Source organism: Phodopus roborovskii, unplaced genomic scaffold, assembly GCF_943737965.1.
Source record: "Phodopus roborovskii unplaced genomic scaffold, PHOROB, whole genome shotgun sequence".
Lineage (NCBI taxonomy): Eukaryota > Metazoa > Chordata > Mammalia > Rodentia > Cricetidae > Phodopus > Phodopus roborovskii.
In genome coordinates this window covers 1,407,725-1,427,426 of record NW_026126517.1, presented here as the reverse complement: position 1 = coordinate 1,427,426, position 19,702 = coordinate 1,407,725, and the positions used below count along the sequence as shown (strand labels likewise).

General features: G+C 49.6%; 1 protein-coding gene across 1 annotated transcript in view; it reads left to right on the top strand.

The window, feature by feature from the left end:
- The first annotated feature begins 406 nt into the window (after positions 1–406).
- Kank2 (KN motif and ankyrin repeat domains 2) overlaps positions 407–19,702 on the top strand; it is a 28,377-nt gene continuing 9,081 nt past the window's right edge. Inside the window, exons 1-8 of the mRNA XM_051196818.1 lie at positions 407–547; positions 834–2,045; positions 2,398–2,402; positions 14,544–14,682; positions 14,772–14,874; positions 15,300–15,533; positions 18,367–18,454; positions 19,474–19,693. Of these exons, the coding sequence (XP_051052775.1) occupies positions 511–547; positions 834–2,045; positions 2,398–2,402; positions 14,544–14,682; positions 14,772–14,874; positions 15,300–15,533; positions 18,367–18,454; positions 19,474–19,693 (2,038 nt within the window). The 5' untranslated portion in view covers positions 407–510. The remainder of the gene's footprint in view (positions 548–833; positions 2,046–2,397; positions 2,403–14,543; positions 14,683–14,771; positions 14,875–15,299; positions 15,534–18,366; positions 18,455–19,473; positions 19,694–19,702) is intronic.

Here is a 19,702-nt window from a genome sequence, read left to right as displayed (position 1 = left end):
CTGGGGTTGCTGAGGGGTCCCACCCTCCATGTCCTGTCTCTTGCCCACCTCTGAGACCCCACTTTTGCACTGTTAGCATCCAGCCCTCTACCTACCCTTTCCTAGCTCTCCTATGCACACTCCAAGATGGGCCAAGGGAAGGGGGGCATAGGAAGGGTGGAGCCCCTGCCCTGGGGGCCATGTGGAGGCTATGGGAACAGCTGGAGTCTGTCCAGGGCTGGACAGATGTGCACACAGCCAGGGAAGTTTGGTTTCTTTGTTCAAGGACTTTCTACAGCCAGGCGAGGGTAGGGAGGGGAGCCTGAGTGTGTAAGTATATGAGAAGTGCCTGACCTTCCTGAGGCCATTTGTGGAGGGAGGGTGCCACATCCTCTCCCTTCCCCCTGAAGACTGCTCCTGAGACTGCTCTGTCAATCTCTGCAGATCAGCCTCAGCGAGTGCTGCAGGCAGTGTGATACCCGAGAATACCTGCAGGCTGGGTGATACCTGAGGAACAGCAGCAGAGAGAAGATGGCCCAGGTCCTGCATGTGTCTGCACCGTTCCCAGGTCAGGGGCAGGGGGGGAGGGGGGGAGGTCAGCCCTAAGGTGAGGGCCCAAGGTAGAGGAATAGCTCTGACTGTGTGGGCCTGAAGGGATGGGGGAGCAGTTATGTGAGGCAGTCAGGGAGAACAGCCCTATCCTTGGCACACTTGGGTGACAGGGCCAGACCAGCCCCGGTTCATCTAGAGTGGACTCCCAGCTCTAGCGAAGCTGTCCGTGTCGTGTCCCTGGGCGGTCAGCTGGGCACAAGGGGCCCGGAAGTACTTTAAGGCCTTGGCTTTCCTCACTCCAGGGACTCCTGGCCAGGCCTCCCCAGCAACCTTCCCCAACAAAGAGCCAGAGCCACCATACTCTGTGGAGACGCCCTACGGCTACCGCCTGGACCTGGACTTTCTTAAGTACGTAGATGACATTGAGAAGGGCCACACACTGCGTAGGGTGGCGGTGCAGCGGCGCCCACGCCTGGGCTCCCTGCCGCGGGGCCCGGGCTCCTGGTGGACGTCCACAGAGTCGCTGTGCTCTGATGCCAGTGGGGACAGCCGGCACTCGGCCTACTCCTACTGTGGCCGTGGCTTCTACCCACAGTACGGGCCCCTGGAGACCCGCAGTGGCTCCAACCCACGTGTGGAACGCACTCTGCTGGACGCGCGGCGCCGGCTGGAGGACCAGGCAGCCGCCCCATCGGGTGGCCTGGGCTCCCTGACGCCCAGCGCTGCAGGCTCCACCAGCTCCCTGGCAGGTGTGGGTCTGCTACCACCCACACCTCGCAGTTCGGGCCTGTCCACCCCGGTGCCACCCAGCGCAGGTCACCTGGCCCACGTGCGCGAGCAGATGGCTGCGGCCCTGCGCAAGCTGCGCCAGCTGGAAGAGCAGGTCAAGCTGATCCCTGTGCTCCAGGTCAAGCTGTCGGTGCTCCAGGAGGAGAAGAGACAGCTCACTGTGCAACTCAAGAGCCAGAAGTTTCTAGGCCACTCCTCAGGAACACGAGGCCGGGGTGAACTCTGTCTGGACCTTCCAGAACCCCTTGAGGACTCTGCTGTGCTAGAGACCCGCTCTGTGGGCACCTGGGTCCGAGAACGGGACTTGGGCATTCCAGATGGTGAAGCTGCCCTAGTGGCTAAAGTGGCCGTGTTGGAGACCCAGCTCAAAAAAGCACTGCAGGAGCTGCGGGCGGCTCAGACCCAGCAGGCCGAACTCCAGCCACCACCAGACACCCAGGTCCGTGTGGACACCGTGCGAGTGGTGGAAGGCCCTCGGGAAGTGGAGGTGGCAGCCAGCACGGCAGCAGGGGCCCCTGCACAGCGAGCCCAGAGTTTGGAACCCTATGGAGCAGGGATGAAGGCCCTGTCAACATCTAGGGGGACAGAAGACACCCTCGTGTTCCGCACCCATGAGGTGGTGGAGACCATGTGTCCCCTGCCTACAGCCACTACCAGCAACATGCACACAGCCAAGAAGATCAGTATTACAGAACGGAGCGGCATTGGTGTGGCCAGGACTTCAGGTGAGTGAGTATTCAGGGGAGACCCACTAGGGCCTTCCCAGCTAACCTTCCTTCCACCCTGGGAGGAACTTCACAGTGGGCTCAGGGCTGTGGGTGTCAGGCAGAGGAATCTGGTATCTAGGAGCCTGGGAGATGGCACAATTGGTCCAGTGCTTGCTGTACAAACAAGAGGACCTCAGTTCTGATCCCCAGCCATGTAGAAAAGCCGTGTGTGTCATGTCCACTTGTAACCCACTGCTGGGAAGACAGAGGCAGGAAGATACAGGGGGCCATGGACTAGATTATTTTGTGAGTTCAGCCTGTGATACTTTGGTGACCTAAGTTCCCTGGGGTCCACACGGTGGGAAGGCAGAGCCAGTTCCCACAGGCTGTGCCCTGTACTCCACAGGTGTGCTGCTACATGTGTGCTCTGGCCACATAAAAAGTGATACATGCGTATTGTTGGTTTGTTTTTTGAGACAAGGTTTCTCTGTGTAACCTTGTGTAATAGACTTAGCTGTCCTGGAACTTGCTTGTAGTTCAGGCTAGCCTTGAAGGCAGAGATCTACCTGCCTCTGCCTCCCTACCGCTGTTATTAAAGGTGTGTGCCAATACTACAGTAATACATTTTTTTTAAAGGTAGACAGTACCTGAGGAGCACTACCATCTGTTTACCTCTGGTCTAAACATACATATAGACACACACATATACACAAATGTGCATGCACACACATATATACATGCACACATACGTTGATGCACAAAGAAATTAAACATCTAGCATATTGCCTTATGTTGAGGTGTAAATGGTCCAGAAAACATGAGTTGTTTGGAGGAGGTTCCCCAAGATCATTGGCTTCATAGCAGATTCTCTCTTTTGAATTACGAAATGGCAGGAATGTTGTTGGGCATGTGCAGCCCTAGATAGAGTATTGTTCATGGTTCTGAGAGGGCAACTTCAGGCATGGCTGGATCCAGTGCTCAGAAATTGTGTGGAATCTCTAACTCATGTCTGTTCTATGGGACCTTCAGGTGGGTAAAGGAGTCTGAACTAAAGTGTTCCCTCTCCAGGGACCCCCTTCATTCACATAATACCAGATTAAAACCCCACGTAGAAGCAACCAGTATACCTCCCACTGCCTAGCCCTGAGCTTTCAGGGTGGAGACCCTACCTGAGCTCAGTGGCCTTTGGAAGAGGAAAGGGTACACCAGAGGAAGTCCTGAGTCCTCGTGCCAGGAAGGGCTGTATACAGACTGTCCAGGAGGAGCTGCCAGGATGATTCATAGCAATAGTCACAGCTGTTCCGTCTTGGCACGGGCCAAGGGGTGCCAGCTGCTCCGCTAAGTGTCTCATCAAGGGGAGCTGAGAAAGATAGGTCAGCGGCTGAGGCACCCCGGGTTCTGTCACTGTGTGCCCCCAGCAGAGTGGCACACCTGTCTGGGCCTCCACTCTCCTCCCTGTGACGTGCTCTAATACTAGAATCCTTGGGATGAATGTGTACAGTAAGTGCACATGCCATACTTGCTGCTTCCTTCTGCGGGCAGTGATCAGGTTGCCTTTGTGGCCTGGTTGCTTGGTTGGGTTTTCTTCCCTTTTGGGATGTGTGGAGCTTGAGACAGTCTTGCAGGCTATGTGTCCCAGCCTTGAGCACTTCCCTTCTCCTCTCCCTTCCCTTTCTCTCCCTTCCTTTCTTTCTGCCTCCATCTCCCCTCCTGAGTCTGTGTATCAGGTGTGGGACACCTCACCAAGCTTAGCCCTGGACTCTCAATCCTGCCTCAGCCCCCTCAGTAGTTGGGATCACAGGGCATTTAATCCATTTCCCACTTCAACTCTACTCATAGCTGGGGAAACTGAGGCTTAGGGCAAGGATTCTCGGTGCCAGGGTCTCCTCACCCCCACATGCAAGATCAAGCAGCTGGAGCCCTGCTGGCCCTGATGAGCACAGGCCACAGGGTGAGGGCTTAGCTGTGTGTCCTTGCCTCCCCGTTGTTCCTGGCCAGCTATGGAAACCACCCCACTGTTCCCTGTCCATCTAAACACCCAGCCCTGAGGTTCTGGCACCCAGCCAGGGGCCCGCCCAGCACAGTCTTGGAATCTTTGAGAGGAGAGGCACCCTCCATTCCAAACGTGCCTCCCAGGGCAGTCATGGGACCTCCTGCTTGCTGGACATACAGACAAAGCTATGTTCACTGCCTGTGGAAACTGCCACCCCGGAAGTCCTTCCTCATGTCTAACTGCATTCACTCTTGCTGCAGCCAGCTTACATCAGGACTCACTTAGATGGAGCTGGAATGTGTTCATGTATGTCATTGAATTTGGTGGGCACTTAGTGCTTAATCTCATAGGCACTGGGAACACAGCAGGAAACCACACTTGCAAAGCTCCCTGTTCAGGGCCTGCAGCACAGTTTTGCAGGTAAAATTGTTTGCCACCAAGTCTGAGTTTGATCTCCAAACCATATTTTGACCTGGTCATGGAGACCAGAGATCTGCCTCCCAAATGCTGGAACTAAAGGTGGATAACACCCGGCCTGACCCAAGCAAGACTCACACAAAGAAAGAACTGACCCCCAACCATTTGTTCTCTGACCTCCACAAGGGCACCAAACCTTGCCACACGCCTCCCCTCCTCCCAAGAAAATAAATAAATGTATAAGTCAATGTAACATTTTAGAGACAGGGCCTCCTTATGTAGACCAGGCTACCCTCAAACACTCAGAGCTCACTCACTGCCTCTGACTCTGGAGTGTTGGGACTAAAGGTGTACACCAACATGCCCAGAAATAAATGTAATTTTAAAATACTGATGCAGAAAATGTGCAAGAGACCCAATAAGCAAATGAGAAAGTATCTACATGGGAAATATGTGTTCAGATAAAAAAATGAAAGGAGCAGAACAGGGTGGTGGCAGCTCACTGGAGTGGTGGTCTCCCTGTGCCCTGAATCTAACTGTGGCCCCACTGCCACAGCACCCCGAACCTCCTCAAACTGTGTTCCATGTCCTGACAGACCTTTGTGCTAGGGGAGTGGCTCCATGAGAGACCCCTGCCTAGAGTCCCCCAGTGACAGGCTGGGATGTGGTTTGATGGCAGAGCAGTTGGCTAGTGTCGTGGCCTTAGTGCTGTGAATCATTGTGCAGCCTGGTTCTGTGTGTGTGGTAGATATTCACAGTCAGCTCTAGGCTCTTTGACTCAGTATATTCAGGTGTGGTAACACACGCATACAAGCCCAGCGTTCAGGAAGCTGAAAAGGAGTGGGGAGGTTTCGCCTCAGCTTTGAGGGCATCCTGGGCTAAAGAGTGAGTCTTAGAGCAACAAGAACCACCAAAATAACATGATGGCGAAGATACAGCTTTGTGGGCAAAGAATCAGCAGGCTCAGTGGGATCCCTGGGGTAAAGGGGGGCTTGGGCTGGTGAAATCTAGGTGTGGACAAAGAGTTGAGTTGTGGGGGAATCCCAGTGTCCAGGGGCCGGTGCCACAGTCTCCTGGGCTCTGGAAGCACTGTCAGAAATTAAATATAATGTGAGTCCTTAGCTAACATCACCATTCTGTGTCTGCTGAGGTTGGTAAGCCTGATGATAAATCTTGGCACACTCTTTGGAGCAAGAGGCAGAATGGGATGCTCTGTTTAGCATCAAGTGAGGACTGTGTTTCTCAGCAGAGCCCCTCTCCACAGACACACACCCAGGCTTGAGAGAGGTAGGCAGGATGGACCAAAAGACCTGGAGTCCCTCCCACTCACCCAACATAGTCAAGGAGCCAGGACTGTTACAAGTAGCTGTGTTCTGGTTTGGCATGCATCCCCATGCTGCAGAGATGACTCGGCTTGTACAAGCACAGTGACCTGATTTGGATCCCCAGAACCCATATTTGTTTTTTGTCTTTTGTTGTTTTGTTTAAAAAAAAAAAACAAAAAACAAAAACACTACTCGATAGGACAAATATAATCTTATTGCTGGAGAGGCCAAGGCGAATAGATCCTGGGGGCTTGCAAACCGCAAGACAGTGAGAGACCCTGTCTCAAACAACAACAAATTCCACAGCAAACAAGGGCTGTAGGTAGCAGTGGCGCAGTGGTTAAGACGGCTTGCTGCTCCTGCAGAAGAACTAAGTTCGGTTCCCAACACCCTCCTGACATCCCAGCTCTGAGGGGGCTGTCATCCTTTTATGGCCTCTACATGACCCCCCCTCTCTCTCTCTCTCTCACACACACACACACACACACACACACACACACACACACACACACACGCTTACATATACACACACATAAAAGACAAAACAAATCTTACAGCTGTGGGGTGGCACATATTTTTAATTCCAATACTCTGTAGGCAGAGGCATTTAAGTCTCTGTGAGTTTGAGGCCAGCCTGGCCTACATCGTGAGCTCCAGACCAGTCAGGGTTTAGAGTGAGACCCTGACTCAAGCAAAAAAGAAAAAAAAATTGTTTGTAGAAGCATTGGAAAGTGAAGAAAAATCTAGACCACCAGAATCCACCTCCCCCACCCAGGTGTGGCTGCTCTCTAGACTTTTGTCCTTTCTGTTTGGTTGAGATAGGGACCTACTCCATAGTCCAGAAACTGGCGTGGCGCTCATGGCCATGCCCCCTCTCTCAGTATTGGGACCACAGGGTGTGTAACCAGCCCCAGTGAACATTTCCATTCTTTGGCTTCCGTACCTTGGATTTGAGTGTTTTTTTTTTTTTTTTTTTTTTTTTTTTTTTTTCCCTTCTTTTTTTGTTTTTGTTTTTGGACACAGGTTTTCTCTGTGTAGCCCTGGCTGTCCTGGAACTCACTTTGTAGACCGGGCTGGCATACAACTCACAGAAATCTTCCTGCCTCAGCCTCCAGAGTGCTGGAATTAAAGGCATGTGCCGCCACTGCCCAGCTTCCTTGCTTTTGGTTTTATTGTGTGCTACTAGGAGTCAACCCGGGCCTCACACATGTTAGGGCGGCACTCTTACTTTGGGCCACACTCTAGACCCACTTCTGAGTTTTAAAATTTTCATTTAATCAATATATTCGTTTATTTATTTGTTTGTTTGGAGACAGGGTTCTCGGGTAGCTCAGAGCGACTGTGATTCCTGATCCTCCTCTCCTGCCATACCTCTAGTACTGAGGTTACAAGTTTGAGTCACCATGCCTCATTTATGGGGTGCTGGGGATGGTACCCAGGGCTTGGAGCATGCTCAGTACATCTCTGCCACTCATCTCTATCTCGGTCCGATGTGTATTTTGTAGTAGTACATGTAGAGACAGTTCCATTTTGTAGCCCAGGCTGCTCTTGTCTCCTGCATCAGTCTGGTTTGCCAGAGCTGGGATCTCAGCTGTGAGCCACCACAGCCAGCATGAAAATTTCAAGTGCATAAAAGAAAAGTATGTTTTTAATATCTGGCAACACAAAGCTAGTGGGAATTATTGTTTTGCTTGACTTCATTTATTTTTTCAGCTGCTGGGAATGGAACCCAGGGCCTAGTACATCCTGGGTAAGCAATCTGCTGCTGGGCCAGGCTGTAACCACCCCTGTACTTTAAATATGTCTTAAATCATATTCTCCAGCCACATTAAAATGTAGTTGCTACTGAGCATGGTAGCACATGTCTGTAATTACAGCACTTGGGAGGCTGAGGCAGGAGGATTACTGTGAGTTGTAGCCCAGTTTGGGCTACATAGCAAGATGCCATCTTGATAAAGAAAGAAAGGAGGGAAGGCAAAGAAAGAAGGACAAAGAAAAAAAGTTAAAGAAAAACCTGGCTGGGACATCTCGGCTGGGAGACTGCTTGCCAAATATTTCACCTAAAGCCCTAGGTTTCTATCCCCAACATCACAAACAAGGCACAGTGGCCAGGTGCCTGTCACCACAGTGCTGGGAGGTGGAGGTGGGGGATCAGGGGTTAAAAGGTGAAAAAAAAGGGTTCGCTGTTTTAAGAGAGAGAGAGTTAAAGGTCGACTTGGGATATATAAGACCCTGTCTCAAAAGTACAATAAAATAAAAATAAGGGCTGGAGAAATGCGTAGATGTTAGGAACAAAATGCCCTTCCAGAGGGTCTGTTTGGTTCTCGGCACCCATGTCAGGCAGCTCACAACCACATGTATCGCCAGATCCCTGGAGCCTCCCCAGGCTCGTGTGTGTGTGTGTGTGTGTGTGTGTGTGTGTGTGTGTGTGTGTACGCGTGCGTGCGTGTGTGTGTGTGCATGCATATGTGTGTGTGTGTATGCATATGTATGTGTGATGTGTGTGTCCAAGCACAATTTTTAGGATTAGTCTTTCTTTACCATATGGGTCGCAGTGACCAAACTCAAGGCGTCAGGCTTAGCAGCAAGCTCCTTTATTCACTGAGCCATCTCAGCAGCCCAGTATTTTGCTTTTTGAAGATGATGTTTCTCTGTGCTGTCCTGGCTGGCTACTAAGCAATCCTCCTGCCTCACCCTCCCCATTCCTGGGACCCTCAGGCATGCGCCACCACCCTGGCCCTTCCTACCCCTTTTAATATCATTGCTGAACTCCAGCTTCAGCCGCTTATTTAGATATTTCATGTCCTTGAAAAACATGCCCTGTGCCTGCCTGATTTCCTTAAATGGTCTGGTGTTTCAGAAAAACAGGATCCTCTCTCTGTTTCTTGTTTTTTCCACTTTAACTTTTTTTTTCTCCAGTGATGGGATGGGGCTGTGGGCATCCTACAAGCCAGACGGGTGCCTCACTGATGTTCGCCTGCTCTTGTTTTCATTTTCATTATTTAGTTACATGTATTGACTTTGAGGGGTGCATGGGCCACAGTGTGTGTGTGTGTGTGTGTGTGTGTGTGTCTAGGCCAGGGGACAACTTGGGGTGGGGGAGTGTTCTCTTTTACCACCTTGTGGGTCCTAGGGATTGAACTGAGATCATCGGCCCTGGCAGCAAGCGCCTTTAGCAGCTGAACCACGTTGCCAGCCATGCATCTGGCTGTTTTTCTATTTGGGGCTGGGAATCTGAATTCAGGCTGCCAGCTCTCAGGGAAAACACTTTTACCTGGTACTATCACACCAGCCTCTTCATGTTTTTGTTTTGTTTTGAAATAAGGTCTTACACAACTGTCCAGGTTAGCCTTGAACTCACACTAGCGTGGGCAGGCCTTTCATTTGTGATCCCCTCAGCTCAGCTTCCCAAAGAGCTGGGATAACAGGCCTAGAGAGAGGGGTGGGTGTGGGTGTGTGAACTTGTGTGAACTGCATGTGTATGACGGTCAGCATAGCTGTGGATGTTGGTTTGAGGTGAGTGTTCGGTTTGCCACACTTGTGCCCAGTTAGCTGGTCTGCAGCTTCTGAGGGTTTACAGCTGTGCACTCATCTCTCCATGGGTGCGCTGGGATTACAGACACACATGTGCTGGGGTTCGTGCAATTCTAACTCAGACCCTCATTCTTGCACAGCAACGGCTCAGTTATACTCACTGAGCCGTCTTCCCAGCCCAAGTAAAATGTAAAAACCATTGCATTTTTATTTATTGGAAGAAGGGGATCAGAGGACAGCTTGCAGAACACAGTTGTGGCCTTCCACTGTGTGAGTCCCAGAGATCAAACTAGATTGTCACACTAGGTGCCATGCACCTTTACCCTGTGAGCCCTCTTTTTGGCCCTGGAAAAGTTTTTTGCCACTGATATTTTGGTTTGCTTCATTTTTAGCTTTCAATACAGGGTTTCTCTATGTAGCCTTGCTGTCTTGGAGCTTGCTCTATTTACCAGTCTGGCCTTGACAGAGATCCACTTGCCTCTGTCTCCTGAGTACTGGGATTAAAGGCGTGTGCCACCATGCCTGGCCTGGAAAGAGCCTTTTAACCTGGTTTGGTTTTTTTTCCTTTTGACTTCCTTCTTCACATAGAATATTGCATATGTGTAGTACATACAGATATGTATGTATATAGCACATACACATGTATATCTAGTACACATACAGTACAAACATATAGTGTACATATGTAGTATATGCACTCATGTATAATACATACATATACAGTACACATACATATAGTATACACACATAGACAGAGCACATACACTATATATGTTGCACATTCACATATATAGTACAAACACATATATAGTACATATACATATATGTAGGTTGGCCTCAAACTCATGTCCATCCAGCCTCAGACCCCTAACTTTGGTGTCTGGGCTTATGGGGATGAGGCAGCACACCAGGCTATATCTAAGGTTTTTATTTCTGTCTTTGTTCTTCAGGTGTATGATGCATTGGGGAGCAAGCATGTAGCCACAAAAGGCACGTGGAGGTCAGACAGCTGTCCTCGCCTTTTGCCTTGTTTGAAGCAAGGTTTCTCTCTTGTTCCCTGCTAGGTTTCCAGGCTAGCCCAAGGGCCTCCAAGAGTCCTCTTCTCCCTCTTCTCTCTGCCTTTCATGGCATCAGAATCCCAGCACTATGTCCAGTTAGAGATGAACTCAGGTCATCAGGCATGTTCCCCCACCACAGAGCTATGCTGCCAATCCCCAACCCCAGCATTTTGGATCAGCAGCTTTAAATCAGACATGGTGGTACATGCCTGTTATCCCAGGTCAGGACTGAGGCAGGAGGATCTTCTGCACAGGGCCAGCCTGGGCTATAGAGTGAGACGCCAACAACATCAAAAAGCCTGAAGATGTAGCTCAGTTGCTGGATTACAGGCTTAGAATACAGGGAGGTCCAGGTTCTGTCCCAGAACTTATAAAGTAGAGGCAGTAAGTTTTCGGTCAGCCTGGCCCACATGAGACCCTACCTCAAAAAAAAGACAATGAGCAAGCCAGAGCCACACCTCAGTTAAGAATACTGCAGTTGGAGTTGGGGATTTAGCTCAGTGGTACAGTGCTTGTCCAGCAAGAGCAAGTCCTGGATTCAGACCTCAGGTCTGGAAATTAAAACTACAGTAGTAGACACAAACCTGGGGTTCCTTCCCTAGTACCACAAAACAATAATAAATAAAGGAGAGCCCGACACACCCCTACTCACAGTGTGACTCTGGTTCTGGTGTCAGCTGGGGTCACCACACCCTAGACGATACTACGTTTGGACAGGTTTGTAGCCAAGTGTCTCACTCCACCCTGTCCTGTCTGCACTCTGTGAAGGAAAAGCACTTAAGCTCCTTGCAGAACTTGAGTAGCGCCCAGGAACTTCAGGAAACAGTGAATTGCTTATATTTAAAAAAAAAAAAAAAAAAAAAAAATCCTTTAATCCTAACACTTGGGAAACCAAGGAAGGCAATCTCTTTGAGGCCAGCATAGTCTATGTATGGTGTCTCAGCCAGCCAGAGTCACATAGTGAGACCGTGTCTCCACAAACAAAAAATTAAATAAAAATGTGGCCTTTAAAGAGCCCTATCATTCTTTGGGCCTCCACAAGCTGTGCCCATCCATAGCTGGAAGGGGACGCTGTGTGCCTCCCTGTTGTAGGCTAGATGAAGTGGGAATTGCACTGTGGTTCCACACTTGAAGCTTGGGTACTGCATGTCCTTAGAGACTGAGCCCAAGAAGTCACCTGTGTCAGCATGGTGGCACACGACTCATCTCAGCACTTGGGCAGAGGCAGGATAAAATGTGAATCTGTGGCCAGCCTGGACTACATAGTGAGTTCTAGACCTGGAAAAACAAAGGGCCGGTGAGATAGAGCTGTGTGTGGTAAAGGGCACTGGCTTCTCTTTCATAGGACCCGGGTTCAGTTCTCAGCACCCATCTGTAATTCCAGCCCCAAAGAATCTGATGGATGTTCTGTTTTATTCAGGCACCAGGCACATACATAGTACATAGACATACATGGACACTAAAAAGAATATTGGGCACACACTTTTAGTCCAAGCACTCGGAGGCAGAGGGCAGGTGGATCTCTGTTGAGTTCAAGGCCAGCCTGGTTTACAGAGTGAGTTCCAGGACAGGTTCCAATGCTACAGGAAAAAAAATCCTTAAAACCTAGAATAAATGCTACATGGAGTAAGACATACTGTCTTAAGTGTGTTCCTGAGTGGGGAGAACAGTGTCCATTCACGCGTGTCAGTCAGGTTGTTGGCCCTGTGTAGCACATTAGCCACTGGAGCAGCAGGAAGCATGTTTGTAATAATCTTTAGTTGACCCATCTCCAAACCTTTCTTTTCTTTTTTTAAACTGAGACAGTTGCTTGGCACAGCTTGGTACAGTTCTTGGCTGCCTGGAACTCGCTCTGTAGACTAGTGTGGCATCACTTTCATATAGCTGTTTGGTTTGATTTGGTTTGGCTTTTTTGAGACAGGTTTCCTTTGAAGCCTGTCATGGAACTCGCTCTGTAGACCAGGCTGGCCTAAAACTCACAGAGATCAGCCTGCCTCTGCCTCTGCCTCCTGAGTGCTGGGGTTAAAGGTGTGTGCCACCACCCAGCTCATCACTCTCAGAGACCCTTCTGCTCCTTCCTCTCCAGTGCTGGGATTAGAGGCCACCACCACACCTGACCTCCTGTACTTTGTCTTCTCCAAAGAAAATTTTGGCAGAGTGGGGTTTTGATTGGATTGGTTGATTTATTGTGGCACTGAGATTGAAATTAAGGGTGTCACATGCTAGACAAGTACTCTACTACCAAGCTGCACCCCAGTTTCTCACTGGGGATTCTAGGCAGGGGCTCTACCACTGAGCCACACCCCAGCCCCTCACTGGTGGATTCTAGGCAAGCACTTTACTACTAAGCTATGTTACGGGTCCTAAATTTTAAAATAGTTTTTAAAATGCGGTTTTTCAAAAGTGTGGTGATGCATATCCCTAACCCCTGAAGAAGCAGAGGCAGGAGAGTCACCATAAATTCAAGGATACCCTAAGCTATAGAAAGATATACACACACTCACTCATACACAGCCACACACAAAATCACACATTCACACACTCACACACACACACACACACACACACACACCAGGCAGGGGTGGGGGTGATGAAGACACAAGAGTTGCCGGAAGTTCTAGGGCAGCCTGGGCTATATAGTAACACCATGAGCCATGAGTTAAAGGACTTGGGAGTGGGATGTTAAGATACTTGCTCAGATCACACAGCTTCTAGATCAGCAATTTGGACCTCTGTTCTGACTACCGTGTTCTTAGTCACAATTGGACTTCTTTTTCTCTAGAAAATACTTGGCATGACTTAGAGTGTGAGAGATTGAGTCTGAAGCCAGGGCTGTGAGGGTCTGAGGTCTCTGTCATTAGCAGGATGCTGGCTGACAGCTCTAAGCTGTGGTGGTACTGTGCAGCTCAGTGATTTTAACAACTCACTGGGCCTTGTCTGCTCCCTCTATGATCTGAGCCTTTCATGGGGTAGAGGTTTTGATGGAAGGAGCTTGTCTGTCTAGCGTGCTCCAGCTGTATTGTGCGTGGCCATCATGACTTAGACAGTGTGCCGATGTGCTATGGGAGTCAGAGGATGCCCCTGAGACAGAGGGGCTCACCTTCAGGCCTGAATTTACCAGAAAGCTAGGCTGGAAGCCATCAACCCCAGCTCCAGGGTGACTGATGACAAGTTCACAGTATGCAGTGCTTATTTGTGTGGATCTAGGGATCAGCTCAGGTCCCCACCCTTCCAAAGCAAGCCCAGTCCCAACTAGTCATCTCCCTCATCTTTGTATGAGTTTGTTACTATGTTCCATTTGTTTGAGATAGGATTACACTGTGAAGCCTGGCTGACTCTGTAGATCAGGCTGGCCTTAAACTCAGAGATCCGACTGCTTCTGCCTTCCGAGTGCTGGATTAAAGGTGTGCGCCACCACACCTGGCCAAAAGATCTAAATTGCATGAGTTTATTTAGTGGGTGAAGGTGTGCCGTCGAGGGTGCAGGGGTCTAAGGCAGCTTGGGGTGGTTTCTCTCCTTCCACTGTACAGGTTATGGTGCATCTCTTGTTTCTGTGTCTGTATGTGGGAGTGTCTGTTTCTGTGTGTGTCTTTGTGGTTGTCTGTGAGTGTCTCTGTATATGTATGTGTGTCTTTAAATGTGTGTCTCTCTGTGTGTCTCTGTGTATGAGAGTGCCTACATGTGTGTCTGTGTGTGTGTTTAAATATTTACTGTTATTTATGGGAAGAGATGCCCATAAAGGCCAGAAGAGAATAGTAGATCCACAGGAGCTAGAGTTTTAGGCTATGGTGAACAAACTGACATGGTGCAGGGATCAGAACTCAGGTCCTCTGGAAGAGTAGTACCCATTCTCCAGTATAACCTAACCCTTTGATTTTCGCTGTGTAACCCAGACTGTCCTCCAATTTGTTGTAACCCTCCTGCCTCTTCCATTCCCGAGGGCTGGAATCTCAGGTATACACCACCACACCTGGTTTATGTGGTCCTGGGTCTGGTGCATGCTAGATGGGTGCTCTACCGTTGAGCCCAGCTTTGTTTATGCATTTTAGAGACAAGGTCTCACTCTGTAGCCCAGGCTAACCCTCTTGCCTCTACTCTGCAACAATAGGCCTGAAGCAATACACTAGGCCTATTTCATTTTTTGATCTCCAGCTAAAGCCACTCTCTTGTCCTCTCAGGTGTCCCACAGTCCTCCTCTGCTGCACACCCTGCTGCAGCTTCCATGCAACAGTCTGAGAACCCTGGCCAGGTGGCTGCCCCAGACACCACTGACAGGGAACCTCCCAGGCCATCAGCATCCCAGGAGCCACAAGTGGCTGAGGCAGCAGGTGAACAGATACCAGTGAGGGAGACGGGACCCCAGTCAGGCAGAGTGGACTAGGAAACAAGGGCACTCATGTTGCATGGTCTCTTTTAGGCAGAGCCATTGTGGGAGTGCAGTCTACCATGAAGAGGAAAGAGGACCCTGCAGACCCTGGAGTTCACCACAGGAACCTCCATTTTGTGGGGGTCAATGGCGGGTGAGTGGATCTCCAGCCCCTGTGACTCCACCAAGTCCTCATACTGTGATTCTACAGATTGGGAACAGGAGGCCTGAGCTTTCCCTGCGGCTGAGAGTGGTTCTCACTGTGAATTCCTCAAGTCAAGGTATAAACACTGTAGGATAAGGAAACTGAGGTGAAGGAATGTGCACACCTTGTTGGAACCCATTCGGTGGGCACTCCAGGTCTGCAGTGAAGCTGAGTGATTGTTCTAGTGTGGCATGGTTAGAAATGGAGGACTGTGGGCGCTCCAATCACTCTGTGAGGGGCTGGAGCGTGGGTTTCAGATACCTGCTTGCCTAGCATGTGACTAATGCAAAATGTGAAGACACCAAGGACCAGGGAGGTCACGCTGAGTCCTCCCACACCCATCCCCATCAATGTCCCCTCTTTCTGCTCCTTAGGTACGAGTCCTCCTCAGAAGACTCCAGCACAGCAGAGAACTCTGAACACGAGAGTACAGAGAATGAAGCCCCAGAGCCACCAGCAAGGGTTCTGAGCATGGCTGAATGCCCTCAGCTCAGGCCTCCAGGGACTGCAGCAGCCAAGACCAGTCTAGAACAGAGCCAACTCCAGGAAGCTCAGCACATACCCACAACTGAGTCGACGTCAGGACCCAACTCTGAGGAGGAAATTGGGTCAGTTCTCTAGGTTGGACAGCATCAGACAGGGTAAAGGATGGGGGTGACCTGCTGGTGCCTGGGATCCAGCCATTCAGGCTTCTTGTCAGTCACTCACATTCTAGTCAGACAGGAGCCACCTGCTTCTGAATGAGTCTTTTTGAGACAAGGTCTTAAGATATAGTCCCGGCTGAACTGGAACTCACTGAATAGACCAGGCTAGCCTCAGACTCAGAAACCCACCTGCCTCTGCCTCATATGTATTTGTCATGTGTGTGCACATGTGTTTGTGGATACATGTGGGGTATGTATGCATGTGAAGGCTCGGAGTTGGTTTTTCCTTTTTTTTTTTTTTTTTTTTTAAGTTCTTTTTTGTATGTGTGGGTGTGTGTACTGTATGTGTCTGTGTGTATGGTATAGGTGCATATGTTTGTGTACGTATATGCACATGTGTGCATGTGTGTTCGTGTGTGCATGTTCATGTGCGTGCATGCCTCTGTCTGTGTGTGTGTGCATGTGCATTCATGTGTGTGTGTACATGAGTGCATGCATGTGTGTGTATAGGCCCAGGACTGGTGTTCAATATCTTCTTCTATCACTCCCCACCCTTATCTACTGAGTTAGTCCCTCCCTGGCCCAGCTGACTGTGCAGCCCAGTCTGGTGAGCTAGCATGTTCTGTAGATCACCTGTCTTCCATCCATGTGCCGGGGTTGCCACTGCCTGCCATGCCCACCTGGCACTCTGTGGGTCTGGGAATGTAGATTCCTGCCCTCACACCTACAGGGCAAGACCTTTTCTACCGAGCCATCTTCCCACTCCCTCCCTTTTTATTTTGAGGTAAGGTCTCAATATTAAGTTGCCCAGGCTTTGATGGGAAATGTCATTCTGTAAATATGTTTCTCTCATTGGTTAATGAGTAAAGTACTGTTGGCCAATAGGAAAGCAAGATAGGTGGGACTAGGAGACAAGGAGCATTCTGGGAGATGTAGTAAGGAGTCAAGTTGTAGAGACTTGAGAGGAAGAGGTCAGGACCCTCTCTCCGGTAAGATAAAACCATGTGGAAACACTTAGGTTAATAGAAATGGGTTAATATTTAAGACAGAGCTAGCCAATGAGAAACTAGTAACAGGCCAACAGCTTTATATCTAATACAGTGTCTCTGTGTGTTATTTGGGGCTGATGTGGCTGTGGGCCCAGACTGGTGGGAAAAGTGCTCGTAACACAGGCTAACCTTGAATTCACTCTGTAGCACAGGCTACCTTGAACTTGCAGTCCTACTGCCTCCAATTCCTGAATGTTAGGATCATAGCCATGTGTAACCATGGCTGCTGGGCTAGACCCCAGGGTCTCATGCCTATTAGACAGTGTAACAACTAAACCACATCTCTACCCTCACTCTTCATACTTCTTAATGTAGAATTGCTAAATTGCTGAAGCTAGCCTTCAGCTCACTGTAGGCCAGGCTGGCCTTGAACCTGTTATCTTGCCTCTACCTCCAAGTACCTGGGACTTCCAATCAGGTCCACCAGCCCTGGTGATGAACATGCCCTATTGAGTTTGAACCTAGCCTGGGACACATGAGACCATGTCTCAAAAAATGGGGAGAGGGCTGGAGTGATGGCAGTCCAGTTAAAAGCACTAGCTCTTCCATAGGACCTGGGTTTGATTCTTAACACTCACAAGTGTTGTGTGACAAACTCTTCCTGGAGAGACACAACACACACATCTACTCACCCCAGATAGGGCATCCAAAACAGACCTAGGTACAGGTACCACCAAAATCCAACTTGGTGAACCAGTGAGTTTTATTGGGGTCACTTACAGGAATATGGGTGAGGGGTTACTTACAGGAGAAGAAATGACTCTAAGACGGCTGCATCACTAAGGCCCACCCCAGCATGCTCACAAAGCTGGGAACCTGGAGCACAGTGCACAGCCTGCAGGCAGCTGCACAGGGTGGATGGAGTGTGTCCTTTCCAGGTGCCCAGGCGGCCTAAACCAACTCCTGGCAGCTAGGCTGCCTTCTGTCTCTCCCAGGCAGCTGGGCTGGCCTCACAATTTTCTTTGTAGTCAGGTTCACTTCATTTGAGGGAGCTCTGGGCTTTTATTGCCTACACTGGCAAGGCGGGGCCTAGTGAATCTCGATAGTTTCAGGAACTTCCTGAAGCTATTTTCAGTTGTTTGCCCTTCCTGTTCAAGGAGATTCCTGCAGGATACAGTGTTTCAATCTCAGAGAAAACTGTTACACAACAATGTGGCAGCTCACAACCATCTGTAACAGAGAATCCAACACCTTCTTCTGACCTGTTCAGGTACTAGTCACACATGGTGCACAGATATACATACATTCAGGCAAAGCACCAACACACATTAAAATTAAAAAAAAGAAAAAGAGAAAGGAAACAAACAAAAATCCCAGGCAGTGATGACACACACCTTTTGTCCCAGCACTCGGGAGGCAGAGGCAGAGAGGCAGGCAGATCTCTGTGATTCCGAGGCCAACCTTTTTCTACAGAGGGATATCCAGAACATCCACACAGAGAAACCCTGTCTTTTGATAAAATAAGAAAGTAGAAAGTAAAAATAAAATAAAAAGCTAAAACCAAATAATGAATAATTTTTTTTGTTTTTTTGTTTGTTTGTTTGTATTTCAAGACAGGGTTTCTCTGTAGCTTTGGAGCCTGTCCTGGAACTAGCTCTGTAAACCAGGCTGGCCTCAAACTCAGAGATCCTCCTGCCTCCGCCTCCCAAGTGCTGGAATCAAAGGCATGTGCTACCAAGCCCGGCTTATAATAAATACATTTTTAAAAAGTAAAATAATGTTTGCTCAATCTTATCTGTTCCTGGCAGGATGGATCTGAGCCCTGACCTCATCTCAGCCTGCTTGGCCCTGGAGAAATACCTGGAGAACCCCAATGCCCTCACTGAGCGAGAACTGGTACGAAGGATCCCTGGGTCCAAGGGTGCCCCTCCATCCTCATACCATACCTCCCCACCTTCAGGGTCTCTCTTCACCCATTTAGGGGACCCAGCCACCAAGGGTATCTATCACTTAGTGGTGAGTGGGGCTTGAGTCCTGGGATTAGTGATGGCATCCACTGTTGCCTGGGGACCTGGCATCAGGTCTTATTTTTGGGGTCCTTGGGAGATACTATACTTTCATTTTAGGGGCCATGTCTGTGATTGTCTCAGAGTCTATAGAGACAAGTGCATACTACACTCCAAGGGTCCTGTGCACCCCAGAGTACCAAAGCTTCCACTGCAGTTGCGGCAATGGTTATTATTTTGTTTGTTTTCATTTTGCTTGTTTTTAGGTCTCGTATAGCCCAGGCTAGCCTTGAACTACATTTGTGGCTAAGGATGACCCTGAACTCCGGATCCTCCTGCTTCCATCTCCCTAGGATTAGTGCTAGGATTACAAACCTATACCATTTTCCTAGATTTGTTTTTGAGATAGGGTCTCAGTATATATCCCTGGCTGGCCTGAAACTGCTTTGCAGATCATTAAAATCCTCCTGCCTCTGCTTCATGTTTGTTTGTTTTTTCAGAGACTTTGTCAGAATGTAGCCCAGTTTGGCCTTGAACTCTAGATTTTCCTTCCTTGGGTTCCTGGGTGCTGGAATCAGACATGACCTTACTACTGTATCCAGCCAGGGCACCTCTGTTGTTTTTGTTTTTTGATTTGGTTTGAGTTTGTTTGTTTGTTTGTTTTTCCAGACTGGGTTTCTCTGCATAGCCCTTGCTGTCCTGGAGCTCACTCTAGACCAGGCTGGCCTCATGCTCAGAGATCCCCCTGCCTCTGCCTCCCTAGTGCTAGGACTAAAGGTGTGCGCCACCACAGCCTGTTGCATGTCTGTTTTTGCTGTAGGATGGGCCTCCCACTTCTGCCCTTGGATCTTGGTGCAGAAGGGGGAGGGTGACCCGTCCTCACTCTGTGCTCCTGCTGTCTCTATCCAGAAAGTGGCCTATACCACGGTGCTTCAGGAATGGCTGCGTCTGGCCTGCCGAAGTGACGCACACCCTGAGCTTGTACGGCGACATCTGGTTACCTTCAGGGCTATGTCTGCCCGGCTGCTGGACTATGTGGTCAACATCGCTGACAGCAACGGCAATACTGCACTGCACTACTCCGTGTCTCACGCCAACTTCCCTGTGGTGCGGCAGTTGCTGGACAGTGGTAAGCCTC